The sequence below is a fragment of the Molothrus aeneus genome, chromosome 3 (assembly GCF_037042795.1).
Source record: "Molothrus aeneus isolate 106 chromosome 3, BPBGC_Maene_1.0, whole genome shotgun sequence".
Lineage (NCBI taxonomy): Eukaryota > Metazoa > Chordata > Aves > Passeriformes > Icteridae > Molothrus > Molothrus aeneus.
The window spans coordinates 103,716,294-103,739,105 of record NC_089648.1 but is presented as its reverse complement, the minus strand read 5'-3'; the positions used below and the strand labels follow the sequence as shown (position 1 = coordinate 103,739,105).

General features: G+C 38.0%; 1 protein-coding gene across 3 annotated transcripts in view; it reads left to right on the top strand.

Annotated features, from left to right (window-relative positions):
- USP45 (ubiquitin specific peptidase 45) overlaps window positions 1-22,812 on the top strand; it is a 50,234-nt gene that overhangs the window by 10,391 nt on the left and 17,031 nt on the right. For all 3 annotated transcript variants that reach the window (XM_066547523.1, XM_066547525.1, XM_066547526.1), the window contains exons 3-8: window positions 617-786; window positions 2,924-3,027; window positions 3,414-3,514; window positions 12,099-12,244; window positions 13,492-13,587; window positions 15,706-15,836. In XM_066547523.1, coding sequence (XP_066403620.1) covers window positions 617-786; window positions 2,924-3,027; window positions 3,414-3,514; window positions 12,099-12,244; window positions 13,492-13,587; window positions 15,706-15,836 — 748 coding nt within the window. The remainder of the gene's footprint in view (window positions 1-616; window positions 787-2,923; window positions 3,028-3,413; window positions 3,515-12,098; window positions 12,245-13,491; window positions 13,588-15,705; window positions 15,837-22,812) is intronic.

Below are 22,812 nucleotides of genomic sequence, written 5' to 3'. Positions count from 1 at the left end.
GATGATATCAACATTCAACTGAACAAAACCATGAGCAAACAGATCTAAATTAATATTTGGCAGTGCTTTAAGTGAGGGCTTGGACAAGATGGCCTTCAGAGGTTACTTCAAACTTAGCTAATTCTGTGATTTAGTGAATTTTTTGCAAAAAAATATGACAGAGAAGAATGGTTGATATTCACATTCAGAATGAGCAGTTGTAGTACGGATGCATGGGTGTTTGAAAATCTTTCTTTAGGGGTTGGAAAAAGGTCAATGGTCTGTGTTGTTATATGCAAAAATAGATTTATCTATATTTTTATTGTCAAAAACCAGGGAAATTAGTTTTGTATAAAAGTAATCCTTGTACTTTTGTACGAACTACTTTATCTGGTTTTAAGAGGTGGCATTTATTGACTTGAAAAGAATTTCCATTACGGAAAGACTAAAAGAGATTCCTTCATAAAATTCAGTATGTGGGGCGCAGCTGGCTGATCTTTCCTACTTTAATTCTTTGCTGTTTTTTTTTTTCCTGGTGCTGAATTAATTGAAGATCAGGGTCTTTCAGTGTCCATGTGCTCTCTTCCGTAGCCATTATTTTGGATGGCTAAAAGCGAGTGTGTGTTATTTTCCACAGGGCTCACCTGCCAGCACGTGAGCCAGGCCGTGGACGTGCCCCATGTGAAGAGAGCGGTGGCTCAGAGCGTGTGGTCCGTGTGTGCCGAGTGCCTCAAGGAGAGGAGGGTGAGCGACACTGAGCCCGGGGCGCCTTCAGACATCTGGCTGTGTCTCAAATGTGGCTTCCAGGTGAGCATGTGTGCTCAGTTTGCACAGGTGCAGGTTCTGAAGGATGTGTTGTGGATCCTTGTCTGTTTGGCATCTCATTACAGAGGAGCAGTGTGACGCAAGTGCTTGGTTGTGAGAGTCCCTGCTTCAGCTTCCTTGGGAAGTGGGGTGTGACCTCATGTTCCTGTTCCTTTTTGGCAGTGTTTAGGGTTAGCTTTATGTGTCACAGTGTCTCGGGGCCTTTCTGGGTCACTGCGACCCTGAGATTGTTAAAAGTCTCTTTTCCCAGCCCGAGCGCTTGACGAATGAGTCAGAGTTCTTCATTTCTCGGTCTCAAGGTTGTTTATTGTGTCTTATCTATAAAAAATTTTCTCCTGCCCTGCAGGACAGTTCCAGGCACTCTGCCTGCCCTGGGGTGGTGTTATGTCTTTATACTAAAAACTGTGTGTACAATGTTTACAATTACTTTCCAATACCTATCACCTATGTTAGACAGTGAGCTTCTACTCTAAACCAATCTGTAAGTACCAACATCACAGCAGAAGATGGAGGCCAAGAAGAAGAAGGAGAAAGCTGGACATGCCCAGTTCCCTCCATCTTGCCTCCTGAACCCCCATACCAAAAAACCTAAAATCTACTTTTCCACCCCGTGATAACTTCACTAATATTCTACTTAAACTGTTGTGGCTTGCTGATCTTCATATATGGTTGGTAATTTGCTCCACGGGTCATAATCAAAACCACAGGTGTTTTGGGCTCTGTGCCAGGGCTTCTGAGCCCCCTGGCAGGGGTCTTGGCCATCCTGGATGGCCAGAGGGATGTTCTGGGTTCCCACAACAGTGTGGTGTGGCATCACAATTAGTGATGGCCCTGCCTTTTCTCAGTTCTTATCTGCATCCTCTTGCCATTTACAGAGAATTGGCTCTGGGAGCTGTGTGGCTGCAAAATGCATCTGTTCAGCTGGCTCCTCTGGCAGAAGTTCCCATAAATAGGAATGAATGAAAAACCAAACATGTATATTGCTGAATGAACTTGTGCTGTGGACACTCAATTGCTAGATTTGACTGAAACCAGGGAGAAAGTCCTGTGCTGGAGTGAGAATGCTGCACCTGTGGCAACTAGCCATTAGAATGGATCAGTTATAATGTCAGATCATGGCCTCGGGGTTCAAAATGGCAGGTCCTGACCCCAAGGGCTTTCACAGATTTCTGCCCTGGGAGTGAAGTAAAAAAAAAAATTTTGCTTGATACAGCAAAATTCAGTTAATGGGCAGTATCAGGCTTAGTTCAGCCAATAGTTGCCTGAACAAAGCATGTCATGATTTTCTTGGAATTTCAGTAGGTTTCACTATAGAAAACTACTTTCAGTAAGTTTTACTATAGAAGCCAGCTCCTACCAGTATAATATGAACAGATTTGATTTTGCAAAGAAACATCCTATTCACAGGGGTCAGAAGATAGTTAACTAGATCTATATGAGGAGGACTCCTATATCTTGCTTGAAAAACTTCTGTTAAGGAGGCCTTTAAAAGGAGTTAATTCTGTGTGCTTCTTCACGTTCATGCTGTTAAGAGCTTCTAAACCTTATGCCTATTCCGAGACCAGTCCTGAATCTAAGTCCCACTCTGTTCATACTTGAACCATTGCAAATGCTTTCTCCTGAAATTGCTGTACATAAATAGTGTGTTCTGAGCAGCTTTGTAGTACAAAGCACTTTATGTACTTTTTTCATTTGCTGTCTGGAATGCATTTGACATTCTTGAGCAGTGAGGGTAACCTATGCTCTCATCTTTCTTGATATTCTGTGGACCAAATATGCTACGTAGTTGTTTCATTCACAATTACTAGAGCATTCTTTCTTTTGTGAATGTTATAGTTTTTTGTATGTTGATATTTATTCAATACTTATCCAAAAGCTAGGAATTATTTCTATTCAGTTAGAGCAAATTTATTAATTCTCTATATTTTAAAGTGATTTTTCCAAGTAGAAAAGATGAGAATGTTAAATCCTCTCAATCCTTACAAATGACAAATAAGTAGAGCAGAATAGCTTCTTGTCTAGTTTTGAAAAGTGGAGTTTTTGTAGTTTGTTTTCTAATAATATAGTCTTTTCTTTTTCCCTTTCCTGCCCCTTACTGGGTCGATGTGTCCATTTTTAGGGGTGTAGTAAGAATTCAGAAGGCCAGCATTCTCTGAAACACTTCCAAACTGCACGCACAGAACCTCATTGCATCGTTATCAACCTCAGCACGTGGATCATATGGTAAGAATCAGTATGCAGGTGTTTGTGTGTGCCTGTACCTAGGACTTCAAATAACTTAAAGCAGTGTCTTCTCATGATAAAGAATGATTCTGACAGATAAAATGAATGCTTTCTATAGAAGAAAGGTAGGCTTTCTGGAGGCAATATGGGTTTGTCCTTTGTATTCTCTGAAATTATTTAAATATGTAAGGACCACAGTGAATTGGGACCGATCTATAGAAGAGCATATATGAGATGAGGGAATTCAATTGTATTCTATTTTTTTAGCGTGAAAAATTGAAACTGAGAGCTTAAGTAATTTATGTAAGGTTGTTTGGGAGGTTTGCTAGAGGTGGGATGTGCATGCAGATAGCCCTGAATTCCAGTTTGTTTCTTCTTTTGTTTAGGTGTTATGAGTGTGATGAAGAGCTGTCAACACATTGCAACAAAAAGGTTCTGGCTCAGATAGTTGACTTCCTTCAAAAACATGGTGCCAGGGCTGAACCAAGTAAGTTTGCACAACTAGTTTTATCTGGAGATAATAATAAACATTTCAGATTTTGAGTCATGTTAAAAATACAGCTGAAGAATTGTTGTACAATGTGACCATGATGTAATTTATAATTGCAGAGCTTCTTGGGGAAGTAATGCCTATCAAAACGTAATGTCACTTTTTTTTCTACAGTATGATTGCATTTTAAAAATATTTTGGATGCTATAGGACGGTTTTTCTGAATTTTGTATTTGACAAAGAAAGTTTATATAGAGGAGTTGTTAACTTAAATATGATAAGGCCATATAAATTAATAAATTAATCATAAATTAACACATAATAATATATCAAAGTGTACATTATACATTCACTATGAATGAATTTAATTTTCTTGGTATGGATGTACAACAGCTTAAAATTTTCTGATTTAAGCTTGTTCTCCACAGTTTGCTAGATTTAAGTGGATTTTCTTGTACTCTGTTGTTGGATGTAATGTCCATTTTTACTATTTGGTTTTAATTGATAGAATGATCATTCCTATTAAAATAAGATAGTATTAAATTATTTTTTTATATTAGGAGCATTCTACACATTCTCAATATATGTGACAGTGGATAGCATTTTGTATGTGTGGCCCTCAGCTGTCTACTCTTGATAATCTTGGTGTTATTCACCCCTGCTGTAACACACTTGGCAGCATTTCTGGCTTGTGACTTAGTGCATTGAATTCCACATTTGCTTCTCAAAACCCACCTTAAGTAAAATTTTAAAAGAATTGTTTGCATCCTTTAACAGAGATAGTCAACCAGTTAGAAGTGAGAAAGGAGAACGATTGCCTTACAGAATTACACTAAGTATTCTTCTAGCTGAATGTGCATAAATCCTACTGGTTTCAAGAGATGTTACATATTTTTTGAGGGAAAAAATGAAGGGCTGCTTAAAAACACGATATTTTGGTGTAGTCACAGGTTGTATATTGAATTATTCCATTTTAACAAATTGATATATTGCTACCTTTTGCATCTTTTTTTTCTTGGAGCAGTGAATATACAGCATGTGGTTTCACTTCTATTCACAGCTTTAGTTTCAAATTTATGTGTAATAAATGCGTGTTGCAGCTTTCTTGCAGATGAAAATGCTGTGGTGGTTTTTTTTCAGTTAATGTAATGAAAGCAATTTTATTCCATTATTGTACTGCTGGATAAGGCTTTCTGAGTGATACAACTCTGTGCCTCATGGTTTAGATTCTAAATTTGTGGAACTTCAAAACATCTAAAGCTTTCAGATTAAGAAGTTTAGAAGTTTTCTGTGAAATGTCTTAAATTAGGCAACTAAAATTCCAAACTAACTCAGGAAAAGTAAACATATTTATAGCAGAGCAGGGTGGTATATGTTTCTGCTGCATATGCATTTGTGTTTAATTTTGGTGCTCTGTTCCGAAAATGCTTACATTTCATGTAAATGTTTGCTGATATAACTGGAAACTTTGCTGTAACTGGAACCAAAATTGTATTTTTTGAATCTGTTTAGGGCTTAGACATAGCCTTGCAGGGTGCCTGTGTTGGCAGCAAGAGGTCTGAGAGTGCCAGGGTTGCTCCTGCAGGGCAGCTGCATCTCCCGCTCCATTCTGGGAAAGGGTTGAGGCTCCAGTGCAGGATTCATACATTAAGTGTGTGTGTGTGTGTACTTCCAGTGATGTTTTAAAGGTGGAAGTCTGTGACCCTCTCCACTCTGTCTCTGTTGAGCACTTTGGATTGCATTCCTGAAAGCTCTGGGAATGTTGGCCCAGAGATAATTTGTTGGGTTTTCCTGAGTGGCAAGAAAAGGACAGAAAATCTCTTTGCCCAGGACTGTTGCTTTAGGCCAGGCCCCTTGCTGGAAGAGGCTGGAAAACAGCCGTGTGTTCATGAATGACTGGTGTGCATGACAGGTAACTCCCAACCAGAATTGGCACTCCTGGTTCATTTTGATAAATGACAGACTTGGTATTTCCCCTACAGAAATCTAAGGTTTTTTCTTTTCTTCAAATTAGACTACCTTTAGGGATTCTGAAAAAATAAAATCTGAAATTGAAATGTAGTCCATGCTGTTGTCCAGAATACAAAAGGACATGATCTATTACTGTGAAAATTAACTCTACTTTTGTTTTGGTTTTATTTTTTAGTGTAACATTTTATTTTATGTTCCATTGATACTTTCAGTGTAGTTATAATTTTTTAAATTATTAGTTGATGTAGATTGTAAAAAATTATTCTATGTATTGACCCCTTAAAAACATAAGCTAATTTTAAAAGAATGAAAAGTAACTTGTAAAAAACAAGTAGTGAAAAACTGACAGTTAATTAATATTTTTCGCTTAAAAATCAATCTTGTGCTTTTTTCCCCATTGCTTTTCCATTTCTTTCTAAAAAAGCAGTCAAAGTGAAGACAGTTCTCATAGCAGAATGTGGCACTGTAACAAGAATTCATCTTATGTCTGGATTTCTTTCTGTTGTAACAACTGGTTGGCATGGTGCTTCATTAAAATTCAAATAGCATTGTGTAGAAATTTCTGTAGAAATGCAGTATGAACATGGGTTAAGTAGCAAATGAGGGCTGCTAGGATTTTTTTTTTTCAGTTCTCAAAAGTGCATGATTCATTTAAAGATAAAATGATCGGTTGAAACATGTGAGAGAGGGTTATATAGATTTCCTAATTAATGCATCTTGGAAAATAAACAAAAGCAAAATGCTTGTCATTTGGTACTAATGTGGTGGAATAGTGTGGCAGCAGGATCCCTGCTTTTCACTCGGCCTCTGATAAAGATTCAACTTCACTTCAGCTGTAAAAATGTGCAAATTACATTACTACTACATGACTGACTTTTGTAATTACATTAAGCGATTGAGATAAATCCCAGTGCTGGGTTCCCAAAAGAATGCTTGCAGCTGTGTGATTTTCACATCTGATCCTATGGTTTGTTGTACCCAGCAATGCCTGCTCTTTTCTTTTTTTTTTCCCCCCTTTTTTTTTAAAGGAGTCTGTTTGGTTAAGAGGTCATGTTGGGCACAAGCTGGAAGAAAAAAGCAAGATTGCTTTCTAGGGTGTACCACCCAGAAATTTGTTTTGTGGAGAAGGTTAGCAGGCCGTGATGATTGCCACAGAAAGGCAGGTGCAGTATTGTCCGTGTGGCACACTTGTGAGCTTCACATGGACATAATGCACATGTAGTACACAGGAACCATGCTGAGACATTGCAATCTGTGTGTCTGCTCATTTACTGGAGAAAACAAATTGTTTTGCAGTCTTAAAAGTGAATTGTATGCGTATTTTCCTTTACAAAAGCCAAATTATATGTTGGTGGAAACATGAGATCGCATACTTTTTATAGAGAAGTTAATTAAATTGGTTTGTGTGGCAATAGAATGGAAAGGAAGAAGATATATTCTCAAATGTTGTAGTTAAATTTATTGTTGGGAGGGGCAAGCAGAGGAAGGGGGTTTTTCTAGTAAGTTCAGCTGCCTGGATTTGCCAGTAAGTGAAAGTTAGCAACTTGGTTTTTGTTTTGATGGCTGTAACTAATGTATGAAAATAGATGCAATTTTACAGTACATATGAGAGTTGTAGACTTGTATGGAAAAACTGGTGGTGTGATGAATAACTTTGCAGATTTGCATTCTGCTGTGGATATTAGCAATTGACAAAGGATCATATTGAAAAAAATGATGTTCTTTCTTCCGTGACTTTTACATGGAGTTTGGAGTCATAGAAGACCATTCTATCTACTTAAAATTAAATAGCAAAATAAAACAGATTATATTGATTCTCTGAATCTGAAAATATACTTTGGCAAAAAGACATTTTTGTTCTTGGTCAGAAATTTTCTTTCAAATTTGCTTACTTGCTAGTAAGCTCCTTGCAAAGGAATGAAAACTGAATAATTGACAAAAAAATTTTTTAGGCATTCTGTCATTTTTAACCACAGATTCTCACCTTTCCTGTCCATGTACTTATTTACATGTGAGGTGTAACACAAGTCATCTGAGCATAGAGGATCAAAAGCACTCCTTGAATAGGTTGCTCATCCACACTGTGCAGATGTCTTTTCTAGTCTATAACATTTTGTCAAGACTCAGAGAAATGAAATTGCAGTTTATAATCTTTGATTTGTAGGGTTGTAACACTAGTAGTGAAATTTGACTTTTAAAATGTAAAGCTAGTGACCATTTCAGAAGAAAACCAGGCTGTTTTTCTAAAGGTTGGATTTTAATTGCAGTACAGTGTTGAAAAAAAAAATCTAAATTTTTTAGATAAAAAAGGAGTGCCAGACAATTTAGTAGCATTTCATAATACAGCATGATGAGAACTTGGTAGAAGAAACACAGTCTGTTAACCTTGCTTTTACTGAGAAGACCTTCAGCTGAAGTACCAGAGTTGTATTCAATAGAAAAGGCTTGACCTTGGAATGAAAGTGTGTATTCCTGGAACCCTTATTTTTAATTAAAAAAAAAGTTGCATTGAAAAGATGAGCAATAGTGCTTACTCCCCTGGCTGAAAAAAAACCTTGATGTCATTTATCTTCTTGCTTTCATACCATCTGCACCCCCAGCCAGAGCTCAGTTTCAGCAAAGGTGGTGCAGAAGTCTGTGTGTGGTGCAAATGTTTGAAATGCTGGCAAAACAAATTGATAGGGAACCCACAATAAGTTTCCCTTTGCAAGTGGATGTGTCAGCACCGTGTGTTTTTGTACAGCTGGTGCAGTAAGTGGCTCTGCTTTGTGGAATGAATCATTGTCCATGCTGATGTTTGGCTCAGGAATCTCAGTCACTGCCTGTGAGGCTGGTGCTGAGCAGCTGTGGGACAGAGCAGGGTTCCCTGCCTCCAGAGAGCTTATGGGACGGGACCACAGGTGAGTGGAGCAGGCACAAGAAAAGCTGAAGAAAAGAGCAGCAAGAAAGGGGTGCTTTGCAGGCAAGAGCTGTAGCAGAGGAGCAGCTTCTGCTGCCCTTCTTCGCAGGGCTCTGGTGGATAGGGGGCTTTCTGGCATGGGGGAGAGCAGGGTGATGTTGGGGAGCTTTGCCAAGCTTGAGCCTGTGTCTGTGTACAGAAACATGGAGCTGTGTCTGTGTACAGAAGCAGCTGTCTGAGGGTTGGAGGTGGATGTCATGGTGGGAGCAGAGGTGGGCACTGACCTGGTGCCTATGGACAGGGGTGATGATCTGGATGGAGAGCTGGGCAAGGGGTTTTGGCAGAGTGCTCAAGCAGAGTGTCCGTGCAGCCACATATGCTTTGTCAAAGGAACAGAGGGTTCCAGTGATCAAGGCACAGTTTAGGTGAGAGTTTTCCTTGTATGGCTGCCTCAGAAAGGTCAGCTCTGCAGCAGAACAGCAGGAAGGGTCTGACAGAGGGGCATGGTCTGAATGTGAGTCCCAAGTGTGGGATTCTCTGTCCTTGCTGGGGGTAGACAGGCCTGCCTAGGGCTGATGTCCACACTACCTGGGAAAGGCAGAGAGCTTAAGGGTTACCATGTCAATTCTCTGAAAGATGAGTTAACTAAAGACAGAAATCTGTCTGAATTTAATTACTTCTGTGCTTTTCACCCAACCTGCTCTCATTAATATGAACAAGGTCCTTTATAACAAATATTACTGTGTGTGGACAATTGACTTGGACTTCTTCTTTTATTCTATTAGGCCAGGAGCTGAAGGTCCTTGTGGGCAGCTGCAGATGACAGCCATTTTGATGGAATCCTTCAGCTGGGATCCTTGTGTATATACTGGTTTAAAAGTCACTTTTCATACCCAAAAGCACGCCTGTTAAATTACAGGATTGCAAGATTGAGTCATCTAGGGTCCATGAAACAGTTGTTCAGTGCAAATTCACTTTAAAAAATTACATATTAGCTTTTTGATTAATAACATGCTTGTAGCCTTGGGTTAATCTTGCAGAAGGACCCTCCAGCCCCAATCTGTAGAAGTATTAGCTATCACAGTCATTACCAGCATGTTCTATTAAGACTGACCAACTCTTCACATGTCAAGTAAACATTCAGCTTCAGGCCTGTCTGTCATTTATCCCTGAGTTGGGGACATTGAGCAGAGCTAAATTAAAAACTGCTGTCCTTCCTCTGGCTCTGTATATGTACTTAAAAATATCTGTGTGTTATAAGCATAACATATAATGTTTGTAATGGCAAAGCAGCACATTTCTGTCAGGACTTTTTCACAGGTACAAAGAGCATAGTAAAATGTCATGTGGATTGTGTTTTTAAAATTATTAAGAAATCAAACAGCAGTAATTAAAACCTTCTGAATGAAATGAGCTTCCTAACTTTGATACCAACATCCAGGCATTTTTCCAATTTGCTACTACTTCTCCTTATCCCTCTACATATATCCTTATCCCTATATATCCTCCTAATTATCCAGCTTTGTGGCAATCGGATGTCTGGTTCTCATTTCTTGTGTTTTGTAATTGCGTATTCACCCAGCTCTCATCACAAAGCTGGATGCTTTGGCTTTGTTTTCCTTCCCTTAAATAACTTGTATGTAAGGTTCAGCAAATGGAACCTTGCTACTTGTGTGAAGCTGCCATTTAACCATGAAGTGAAATGCTTTTATCGAGTTTGCCCTGCAGATATGGTCCGCTGTGGCAGTGCTGTCCATATTTGGTGGCTGTGCAAGGAGAGCCAGGTGGTGCTGCAAAGCATAGCACAGTGAAGCGTGGACAGATCTAGGTTTGACATTTGTCATCCTGTACTGCTAAAGGGAAGAGAAAAATCTGCTTTTCCATATGCTTATGCTTTAATTTTTGCCTGCAGTTTTGTCCAGATGGCCCTGTGAACATTGTTTACTTTAAGATGCTGTCCCAGATGTTTTTGAATGCCGATGGATAAATGCAACAACTGTGGTATACTAATACACAAATTATTTCCACAATTTTGGCTTTTTTTTTCCATCTTTTTTTTTTTCTCTTTTTAACCATCTCTTTTCCCCAGCACTACTCTGGATGGCCCACTTCTCTGAGAGGAAAACATCTCCAGTTATAATATTAAACTTCTGAGAGAGAGCAGTGCCTTTGCATTGCAGATAACTTGGAGCTCCCATTCCCATGCTATGGCTGTTCTGAAGCTCTGTGGGTGGATGAGCTGCAGACACTGTAGCATTCCCCTTCTAAGCCTGCCAGCTAAAAGGTGTTGCACTATATAGCCCATAAAACAGTGACTCTTTAAGGGTGTGAGCAGCTCGCTTGTTGTTTATTATATTCAAAACCACTTTGTCTGCTTTTTCAAGGAGAATTCCATCTTTTACTTTGCCCTTGTACCGTCTTAATTTTCCACCTGAGTGGAAAGGAGAGTAATTTAAAGCTGTGTAAGCACTGTTAACAAGAACATTTAAAAATGTTTTTAAACAGCAAAGCAGCTCTAACTCTGTTTTGAAAAACTCTGGTACAATTTGGAAGAATAGTTGTGCCTCAATGGCACCGTGGGGTGCAGGCAGACTGCGTCAGAACCTTGTTGCCAGATACAATAGATATTTTAATGACTTCTTTTTTATTTAATTATATTTTTTTCATTTTTCTAAGCAAGAAGGTATTTAGGAGTGTGCATAAAAGAACCTTTTGGCATGAGAATTTCATTAACGTAAATAGGTCTGTTAGTTATTTCTCAAGAACACTTTAATGAGACTTCAATGTGAAACTCATTAGAACAAATACATGAATTCATATGTCAAGACAGAGATTGTAGCATCACAGTTCTTGGCATCTATTAAGTCCATAACTCGTTTACATTGACGTGCATTGTTAATCAATATTTAAGACACTGCAGATGTCAGTAATGTTCACATTTAGTTCTGCAACCATGACAGTATGAAAGTTGCTAGTAGAATTCAAGGCTAAATATTGTTATCTCAAGTCTTTCCATTACCTCTAGGCTACAAGTTAATGACTGTCTAACTTTGCTGTCCCTCATCTATTTAAATAATAAGGGAAACAAGGAATTATGTGGATGTTATAGCATAGTCTTATCAATTTTTTGTTACTTGAAATTAAAACACTAGCATTGTATGTATGTGGATTGCATTAGTAATTCCTCAGGCTGTGACAAAGAGAGGTGAGTTGAGGAGCACATGTAGGGACAATGAGCCTTGGGCTGTTGACAAGGCAGTTGGAACAGAACACTAGAGTTGATAAAGACTTGCAGCATTCAGTGGTAACTTTGGGCTACCTCCTTTAAAATGCACCAAAAAGCAGCCTTTGGGTGGTATTTCTGATGTGTATAATGAACATATATCTCAGCTGCCTATTGTTAATAAATAACTCACTTTATTTATTGCTTGTCTAATTGTAGAAGTTACAGTCTTACAGGACAGTATGATTATTATGGAAGGTTGTGTTGGATATTTGTAGTTGTTGAAGGCATTTTTTTACTCCCCAGGGCTTTATCTGTTGATGTCTAGTTTTTTGGGTTTTTGGTGTTTTTAAGACTGCATACAGCAGGTTAGAGTATTATCAAGGTATCTTCCACATATGTTAAAGTTAATAAACATTATAATGAAAGGACTTAATTTATTAAACTATGCAGTTATGTGGTCTTATTAATCTATAATTTAATTATAGGTTCATCAAAAATCATACGTCTTCGTGAAGAAAACAGTGAAACAAGTGAAATACTGAAAGGAAAAAGCTCTGGTAATGGTGCATCAGTTCCAGTTAAAGGAATAAATAATTTAGGAAACACCTGCTTTTTTAATGCTGTCATGCAGGTAAGTTGGAAAGATCATGCCACTTTCTCTTCACAGATTTCAGAAATACTAAGTCTGTATAATCTATGGGATTCTGAAAAGGTTTTGAGTATTACAGGTCTTCATTCTGCTTTCTGAAAGTCCTTTTCAAATTCTTTCTACTCCTTGCTATCCAAGGAGTGTTTCCTGTTATAATAAAAAAGAATTCCTGGATCACTGGCATTTTGCACAGTAATGAAACAAGTGAAAATGCCAAGTGTTTTACACACTGTGTATGTGTGTGGGTTGTACTGTAGCATATGGTTTTATTTGAAGTTCAGTATTATTAGTCACGACTAATGCAGGGTATCTACCATCCTGGTGATGTGAATAGTGGCACTGTGTGCATAATGTAGATGTCTGCACTATTCATTGGGATGATTTTAAACCCCTGCTATGGATGCAGTTATAAAATTATTTTTACCGATTATGGTTTTTTTCTGACTACAATAAGAGGAATGAGCTATACTAATACACATCTATTGATGTTTAGTGTACAGCCAATCCAACATCCTCAAAAAAAGCAGCAGCCTTAGTGGGTTTTATATTGCACCATCCTGTTGCTTGTCAGCTGAGCAGAGATATCTCTATGTCTGCAGACAGGAGTGAACAAATGAAAGAAAACTGCTACAAAGGTGTTCTGTACTGGCACACCTTACCTTGTGTTTATGATGTTGATTGCAAAACTCATCAAACAGATACTAAAACTGCAAATTGTTATCTGTCCATACTTAGGGCATTGTAGAAGCCTAAGTGATCTGCTGTCAGAGTTGACCAAAAATAAAGAAACAAAGACGAGATATGTTGAGTTGATTTCTTTCCTAAATTCAGAAGGATAATACTTTTCATTGTGCCAAAGCCTTTGTGCTTCATGGAACATGGTGAAAGGGACTGCAGTGTTTAAAAGAGGGAAATGGTTTCTGGAAATAATCTCCTCATCCAAAAAAAAGGAAAACCAAAAAACTTGTTGTTCAGCACAAATTAGAAAGTTATTACTAATGAACTGTTTTGAAATTACAGAAAAAGAAATCAGTAAAATTTTAGAAACAGTCAAGTTAGTGGGGTTTTTTTTAGTCCTCTTTCTAGTGGTTGGATCTAAACCTCGGTTACATGTTATGAAGTGTACCTGGTTTGGTCTACCCCTGAATCTAGAATATGTAACTAAAGCAACTGTGTAATTGAACAACCAGCATGTTTCTCATAGTTTTTTGTTTTTTTCTTTCTTTAAGAACTTGGCACAGACTCACGTACTAAATGAACTGATGTATGAGATAAAGGAGAAAGGAACAAAGTTAAAAATTTGTCATACTTCAGATTCTCAACTGGTAAGTGTGCATTGAGAAATACAAATTTGGGAAAATGTGGGAAGAAGCTGGAGGACAGGAAGTCACATCTCCATTAAAGGCACTCTGTTACTCTCCCATTTCTTTCACATTTTAATTGTTCAGTGGGTTTATGTTACCTGTGAACTGATTTATTTTACAGAAATCATTACTCAGCCCTAGAGAAGGAGGAGGAATTACTTCCTTTGACATTTTTTGATATTGAAGTATCAAATAATGCCTTTCCTTAAGAAAGAGCAGCTGACTTATATTACTTACCATTTAATTTCTTCTGTATGAATATATGATACAGGAAATTGTTTGTTTGGTTCTAGAAAGTGTCTGTGAAATATTTTATTCCAGTCCTTCCCTGCCCTTGATTGATAAGGTCTGTAAAGTTTATTACATGCTTCACAGGCCAGGGGATTAAAATGAGAGAAGAGAAATTTCAGTGAGGAACAAATTTGTCCTCAAGCTCATTGCAGGCATATGGGAAAGTGTCTCCTGTGGCTATTATCCAAAGAATATTTTGCTGTTCCAGTCATGTCTTAGAGACTTGGGGTTTCATTATATGTTGTTGGCAATAAAGATAATACCCCTTTCCCTCTGCTAGCTGAAGCAAACAGTTTACAGAGTATTTTTTCTTAGTTTTTTCCTTTTTTTCCTGCTGTTTGCTGCGAGCTTTCTGGTGGCAGAGAGGGTAGAGGAGTGGTATTCTGTTTCAAATACCTCTGAAATGATGATGATTTCATTGTGTTGCTGTAGGTGATGTTCATAGCTCCTCCAGGCAAGAACAGTGAAATTCACTGCATTGCTCTCTTTATTTCCTGCAGTGGCAGTTCAGAGCAGTAACATGTTTCACAAAGTTATCCTGAGCCACAACAGAGGTCTGGAGATTGTTTTTGCCCAAAGGCTGAGCAAGCCAGTGGGGTGTTGGCTTATGCTTGATGTGTAATTTGCACAGCCATAAGGTTGAAAGATTTATTTTTTAATTTCAATGCTTACAATGTAAATAAAGTCTTTGGAGCAAAGACTGTGGTTTCTGGTCTTTGTATGCCAGTGCAGAACTTGGCATTGAATAAGAGGGCTGCAGTAGTCTAATTAATAGTAATGCAGAAACCTGCAGCTTCTTGCTTGGTAAGGGGCCTTTTCCCACCTTTTGATAGTGCATATAAAGCAAATTCTTTGCTTTATGTGGTTGTGTGTATCCATATTGCTTACCTTTTGTGTGGATCTGCTTTCTGGACAAGGTGCCCTCTCCAAGTCTTCATCTGGCACTTGTAATCTGTTTTTCTGAGAGTCAGGCCAGCTAATAGGGAGCACTGGGGGAACATGGAACCTTGGAGCATGTTAGGGAGAGCTGGTGGTCTGTGGCCATTGTAACAAGTGGTGTGTAAGCAGTGCAGGATTTTAAAATTCTGCTTTAAAATTGGCTTGATTGGCTGCTGGCTCGATCCTTCCAGACCCAGAACCTGCTGGCTGGGCTGAATGTCATACCAAGAGGGGCTGTGCAGGATGCACCCTGTGCCTGGCTCCCAGGGCCTCAGGACACATGTGGGATCTGCCATCAGCTCTTGCTGTGAAGCACTGCTGGTACCTTCAGAGCACCTGGTTTGTGGAGGAGCAGGTTGTGTTTCTGTGACTGCCAGATGTGTGGAAATTGCAGTGTGTGGCTCACAGATCAGAGAAGCTGGATGCCCCATTCCTTGGGTTGAGTAGCAGAGAACCACTGAACACAATCTTACACTGGCCTATGGAGGTGGTCACCTGGGTTGTCTCTCCAGATGAATTTTAGTGCATTTGGGGGTAGGAGTAAAGCAAGTAATACAAAGGTTGCTTGTTTTTGTGAGAGCCAGACCGGCTCATTGACATGCCTGTTTCCAAAGCTATTGGTTACCACCAAGAATTGTTTGGTTTTGCAACTGTTACTCTTTAAATAATAAGCCTGCTCTTAAATTATTTCAATCAAATGGGTGATATAAACATTTAAAAAAAGCAAAACCCTGAAACATTCTTAAGACTGAAAGTTACATTGCTCTTTATCATGTATCAAGTAACTTGAAAGAAGTCTTGTGTCATTAGTTTTGAAATCTGATGTGTAATTTACCTTTGTTTTTGAAGGATCCTTTGGTGGTAAACCTGTCCAGCCCGGGACCTTTGACTTCAGCAATGTTCCTGTTCCTTCACAGCATGAGGGAGGCTGGAAAAGGTCCTCTGTCTCCCAAAGTGCTGTTCAGCCAACTTTGTCAAAAGTATGTATTGTGTCCTCAAGCTCATCTTTCACTTATTTTTTTAATTTTAGTTTCCAGTGATGTGTTTCTAAGTGTGCAGTGTCTGTTGTTCTTTCTAAAGAAACTGTTAGATTTTAACCAGGCAGTCCAGAAAGCAGCTCCTTCATGTTTTAAAGTTGAAGGACTCCTTGTTGCACACCAGGGTTGTCCCTGCTTTCTGTGTAATGTGTGGCCCAGGTCATAACCATGGGGATTCAGTGGGCTCCAAACTGAGTGTGAGGGGGCAGAAGAGGGCATGGTAAAACTGAAGAAAACAGGACTACCTTCCAGGTTTAGTTGTTTGTTAGCATAAAACTGTGTTACCACGACAAAGTGTACCTAAGTATTTTGTAAAAAAGAATAAGATTTTAAATGGGGAACTTCTGCTATGATGTCTAACCTTGGCATTAACTCAAAATTCAAAAGGGTCTAACAAGTAAGGACTTGAAGCAGTACTGAAATGGCATATGGCTCCAGATTGCAAAGAGCTTACAAGCCCTGAAGAAACTCCTGTTTCTTGGTGTGGAAAATGTTTACAGTGGTGCTTTGTAGGTACTTTCAATTATGATGCAAACAATCTTGCTTTTAAAAACACCTGTAGAAGACCTACTTAAAAGTTGATGCAAGTATTTAAATGTTGACTTACTAGTAACAGAATCTATAGAAGCAGAGTAGCTGAAGGATGGTATATGTGAATCTCATATTTAAAAAAGAGTAATATTGCATTATAATTTATTTGCTACATTATTGCTGCATGGAACTTTAAGCATTTCTCAGCACTAGAGTTAGGAGGAAAGTTGCAGCCTCCTACCATGGAGTTCCAGGACAACCTTACTGAGCAGGAATGGATTTAAAATATGGTAAAAAGAAACAAAAGCTTTTAGAATAGAGCAGGGACAATTTAATTCTGTAAAGAAACAAGTCATTGCTTTTTCTTTATCCTCAAAATTCAGCTTCAGATATTTAATATTCTATTTTTTCTATTGTACTTGTCTTCCTTTTGATTCTTTGAGCTGTAAAAGGAAATGTGTGTAAAGTTACCTTACAGCATTTTTGCAGCATTTTACAGCACTCCTCCTTGTGTTTCAAGGCTCTCTCAAAAAATGTGTGTAAGAATTAAATTTGGCTGAGAAATGGGAGGAAAATTATTTAATAACACTAGTAGTTATTTCCCAGTTAGTATTAAGGATTGAAGGGAAAAAATGATGTAAAACATGTTTTGAAGCCCACCTTAGCAAATTGATTGTGAAATAATCACAATGCAGTGCAGTTCAGACGGGATGGTATTTTTAGAAGTGACAGGCATTTTGTGTCTGCTCTGTGTGTCTGTAGTCATTGAGCAATGTCAATATTAAATCTCAGCTATCTGGTTGTTCTGTTGTTGTCTTTTGTTCATTAAGATGTGCAAACACTTTAACTAGCAGCTAAAATTGAAGCATTTTAATGTGGTCAGCAGACTTTTGCTGTTTAGAGAAATATCTGCTAGCTCCTACCATTGCTTGCCTTCATCCCTACTTCTCACTTTCATTATCTTTGCAGGACACCATTTAGATACAAATCCTTTACTAGCTCTACTGTCAACAGCAAAAGTGTCAGCCACATCCTGTTAGTGAGACGTTGGATGTTCAAGGGCAGTAAGGGGCTGGACAGGTATTACAGAAAGTTTTGGTCTTTGGATTGTTTTACAGAAGGTTTTGGTCTTTGGATTGTTTTCTCATTGTTGGTGACACAAGCTAAAAAGGGAGGGTTTCAGAAAATTCAGCGGTGTGCAGTGCTAAAAGTAGGAGAATGGGAAATCTTTATCTTTGCAAACTGAATACATTTACTATTTATTAGCTTTAACAGTATGAATGCAGTGTTCTGTCATGCCATTATTACAAAGCCTTTTTCTTTCTTATGTTTTTAAGTTGGTTTTCTATTTTTCATCAAAGTTGAAATGGAAGAGAGAGCAGGGCAAGACTGCAGGAGTTTCAGCTGGGAGAAAGTCTGTGTTACTGCAGCATTCTCTGTAAAGCTGCTTCTTGACTGCTGCCAAGAGCTTGTGTTAATGAAGTAATCCTAGAGGCAGGCACTACCCATGGCCTTCATATTGCATTAAAACAAACTCTTTTTATTCAAGAAGCAAAGTTCAAACATCTCTTTTCCTAAAGAGATGACAGGATGGGTGTGTAAAAGGAAGAACTGCACTGACACAGCTACCAGGGAGAAGGACATGGGGAAGGGCATTACTATTCTGATAGTAATGATTTGGGTTTTTATATATTAACATAAAGGTTTGCTGACTCCAGTTGCAACCTCTTTTTCTTTTCTTTTTTTTTTTTTTAGTTCATTCTTTCCCCATCACAGATCTCGCTGTGTCAGTGCAAGTATACAGTATGTCACCATACCTTTCTTCAGTAAAGAATTTAGGAAGGAGATTGTACAGATAGTATAGGATAGAGAAGGGGGCAGACACTGCCTTGTTCAGCTGCAACTCTGGCTTGTCCCTGAGTGGGATCCCAAAACCCGCAAGTGGATGCATGTTCACTGCTCAAAAGCAGTAAGAGAACTGGAACACAGTCGTTTTCAACTGCAAACTGCTCCTTTAAGAGTCTGAGGAGATAACGGTGTGAAGTTCATAATCTTGTGTATGAAAGGACATTTGTGGTGCTCTTTTTTTTTATTAAATAATAAAAGAAAAGAAATGATACCAAGTGTTATTTTTATCAAGTGGTGGAGTAGCCAGGTTGAAGAAGGGGAGAAGAAGAAAGAAGTGGATGAATCTTTCTATAGCAACTGTTTAGTGTCTGGTACTAATTCATCCACTGTTAATTTTGTTAGTGTTGCAGCTGTCAGATGTTTTGCAAGGACAGATTGTGAGCATAGCTACAGGGCCCTTCTGTTGGTTTTCCACTGTGCTGAATATCAGGGCTGCAGACTTCTGACTTATCTGGAGACATAGTGACTAACGCAACACTGATGTATTAAGAGGACATAAATTTTATTTCCTTTATTTTTTATGATTGAGTAATTTTATTGGTGGAAGAAGACTTAGGTTTGTGTAGCAAGTAAATGCTGAAGCATGTAAGTGATAAGTCCAGAAAGGAGTTACAGAATTTATCTGCTTCAAACCTCCATTAAATAATTATTAATAGTAGTATTTTATTGCTACATTACCATGCAGGAAAAAATACTTCCCTAGCAAAGATTTTATTGGTGTTCACAAAATCTACATAGGTGTTCATTCTCCAAAGACCATTATTCATCCTTCCTTCTCATGTGCAGAAAGTAGAACTGAAGGCAGAGGTGGGACTGGCAGAATGGAGGTCATGTGTGGCTAGGACTCTTGATATTAACAAAACAATAGTTTCAGAGGGGAAACCTAAACAATTCCACATTTATCACTTCTGAGAGGAAATGCTAAGGAAAGCAAAGATAATGTTATACAAAATATAAGAGATAAAGAAAACAGGATTTTTCTCATTAAGGAGTCTTTTTGAGCCTTTTCTTTTTAAATAATCCTGCTGTATCTAAAAAGATACTGAAAAATAATCTTCTTAGAAAAGATATTTTTGCTTGTTTATTTTTCCCATTTGACTTTTACCATGTAAGTATAATAGCAGCAGAACACACAGTTTGTTTCCTTGACCAGTAGTTATGGATTATTTTGTGTCCTTGTCGTGCCTTGCTGGGGGTGCTGTGTCATGTTGAGGAGCTCTGACAGAGGAGATTACAGCTTCTCTGGGCAGTGGCAGTTGAGAGATTGCATGTCTTTTTGTAAACTTTGTCAGAGTTTCATAATTTATGAGTGCAAAGTAGACAAATTGCATGTGAAAGTGTGTGGGAGCAATCATCTGTACATGTTCCTGAGCTTTATGTTCACTTCTGTTTAGAAGGAGGACCTGTGCAGCATTTTGGAGAACACAGGTATTTTCAGTGTATGGTATTGGTGAGCTGTGTAAGCAGAGTTTATAGACAAAATGAATTTTATTAGGTATATTGGCAGTGTATTCTCCATTTGGGTTAACCAGAATTTAGGGAGGGGGTAACAAAAATAGGAAGCCTTTATGTCAACAGGGACTTGAATGTTGGGAGTTCAGGCAGGAGAGAACATGAAAAGAAGACATGACAGCAAGAGAAGACAACAAATGATAAATTAGCTGTGCTTCTTTAATTGCCCTCATAAGAGTTCAAGGAGCTGTCTATGAAACTGAAAGGCAACAGATTTAGAGCCAGGGGAAAAAAAGAGTTTTTTAGCATTTTATAGGGCTAACCTATGGAACTTGCTGTCAGAGCAGAGTGCTGTTGGAAATCTTAGCAGGACTTAAAGGAAGAAAGAATAGATTTGGTGCAAGTAGAGGTATCTCATTTTCCCTTTTGGGGAAAGGTGAGACAAAAAAGATGAAATGAATCATCCAAAGGAGAGCAAAGTGCTGTCTATCCATGCCCTTGAGATAGTACAGTTGTGCCTGGTGTTATCTGTTGCTTACATGTGGAGGCAAGCCCATGTTTGCTTCCCTCCTGCCAAGCACCTCCTACCAAGCAGAACTCTGTAGTGTAAGTACTGCATTACAGGATTCCTGTGCCTGTTGCCTTACAGGAAAAAATCAAATAGTATCCTCTGTTTTCTGTTTCCAGGTGCTTATTGTTGTTTCTAAAATTTTCCAAGGTATTAGGCTATCTTCTGCACAAAGACAGTAATTCTTGAAAAGATGATTTTGGATAAGATTTTTATTAAAGACAGTAAAAGTATGTCAGCTCTGTGCAGTATGATTAAATGACTTTAATTGTATGCCAGTTCTGCTTTTAAAGCATAGCTTATTTTCCCTCAAATGAATATAATACAGGAATTATAACTATTAGCTTTTTTCTTTAAAATACTATGTTACTATGCAGTTTTTGCTATTACAGCATTCCAGGAAGTAGATCATGAAAAGTATTTCTTTAGCTGACACTCAAGCAATTCTGACTGGTCTCCAGATGAGCAACGAGAGGCTAGTAGGGGAGATGTCACAGTTGTCCTTCACCACTTCTGGCCATGAGCAGGAGTTCAACCTGTTCTGTCATTATCCTGCTGACACTGTACAACAGGTTGTATTGCATTGGCACTGGCTTCCATATGTCAGCACATCTGTGAGCGGTCAACTCAACCAACCATCTCCAAGTCCCCCACTTTTGCCAAGGATATTGCTTGAAGCACATTTTCAAGGAGACGAGAGCACACATCTTTTAGTTGTCAGATTTCTATGTATCAGCATGGTTTAATTCCTTTTTCTTCTCTCATACTGGTTTATAAGTGTAGGAAGTTTTCAGTAAATGCATTGTGAGGTGTAAAATTCCCTCCTTTCTTTTTATTGTTATTTTTTGGTTTCCTCCTGTGGTTCCCCACCCAAAACAAATGCAGTAATTTCAAATATTTTTACACAAAAAAAAGAGATATTTAGAATTATATGCAACATTACATAGCATGCTTTGTACATGAATGACAGATTAAATATATTTTAAGCAGTGTTAAAAATGACATAATTTGTCAGTCCAAGTAAATGACTCAGCCTTACAGGGAATCTTTACAAGTCACTTTCCCTGCCAATTCACCTTTAAAGTGGTAGCTATTACTACCCATCATCCATTAAAATCAGGCATATAAATTTAGTACAGGCCCTGAGAAGCCTAAATAATCTTGTACTTGTAAATGCACTGTGTTCTAATGAAATTAAAAAAAAACCCAAACCAAACCAAAATTAAAAACTTCCATAGCTGAGTTAATTTCCTCCTCTCTAATTTAAACTAATAAAACTGTGTGGAACATGCAGGCAAATTATTTTACTTGGAAATACAAATTAGTAAATTAATTTGCTCCTGAAATGATTTTTGTATACTCATCAATGGGAGGTTACACTGCAGTAACAAAAAGTATGTGTGGGGCTTTTTCCTGACTTGCATTGAAGATTTAGTGTTGTGAGGTGTCTCTGCAGTGAAAAAAAATCTCTCCTGTAACAGTGATGGAATTTTTACTTGCTCCTTTGTCAAGTAATAATTAATGTTTCTTCCATTTTATTATAGTGTCTCTTGAAAGAGGTCCTGCTTTTGTTGCCAAAAAATAACAAAATCCCTATTAGTACCAGGATCCAGAAAATGTATATGTGGAGGGCTTTCTTGCTATAGTGGAGCTAATAATGTGCCTGTACTGGAGGAGATGGGCTGAATATACTCATTGATTCTCACTGCCTCAGGAAAACAAGGAATTTCTCATAAATTAATGATAATACTGTGGCTAACTAACCAGATTTCTCAGAATTGAACCGATTTTGGCATCTGGGTTTTTTTAGATTCCTGGACATTCAATGAGGGAAAAATGTTTTGGCAAATTGAAAAGTGAAACTGTGCATGCTTGCAAATGTGCACACAGCTACATATGTTATTTATTTTTTTAATGTATATTGAGTGTTTTATTGGAACCAAAATAAAGGTTCGGTGCTTTTCAGAACGCATTTGCAATTTATAATCAAATTTATTAGAAATCAAACATTTGATTTTAATAGAAGAAAAGATGGTATTTTAGGGATATTAAGCAAATTATTTAATTTTAAAGATTATTTCAATTTTTAAAATTTGAAATTAATTTTTGATGTTGACTTGCTCATGAAAAAATTCAATTTCAAAAGAATACTTAAAAAAGTCACCCACTCTACTGAATCCAGATTTTATAGTGAGCCTCACAGTACAGTAGCCTCATGAAATAATTTTTAACTAGGGACATTGTCAACTTTGTATCAAAAACTAGATACAAAGTGCAAATGTGAAAGTATCCTATTTGTATATGTGAACATGTTGTTTTGCATATGCAGGTCCAGGTTTGTTCCATTTAATTTTAGGCATTGACCTGAGCTATCTGAGTTGTGACCTTCAGTCCTTCTCCAGTTACACCCCACAGTGCCTGCAGAGAGCAGTTCAAAGCTGAGACCCCTGTATCACTGTC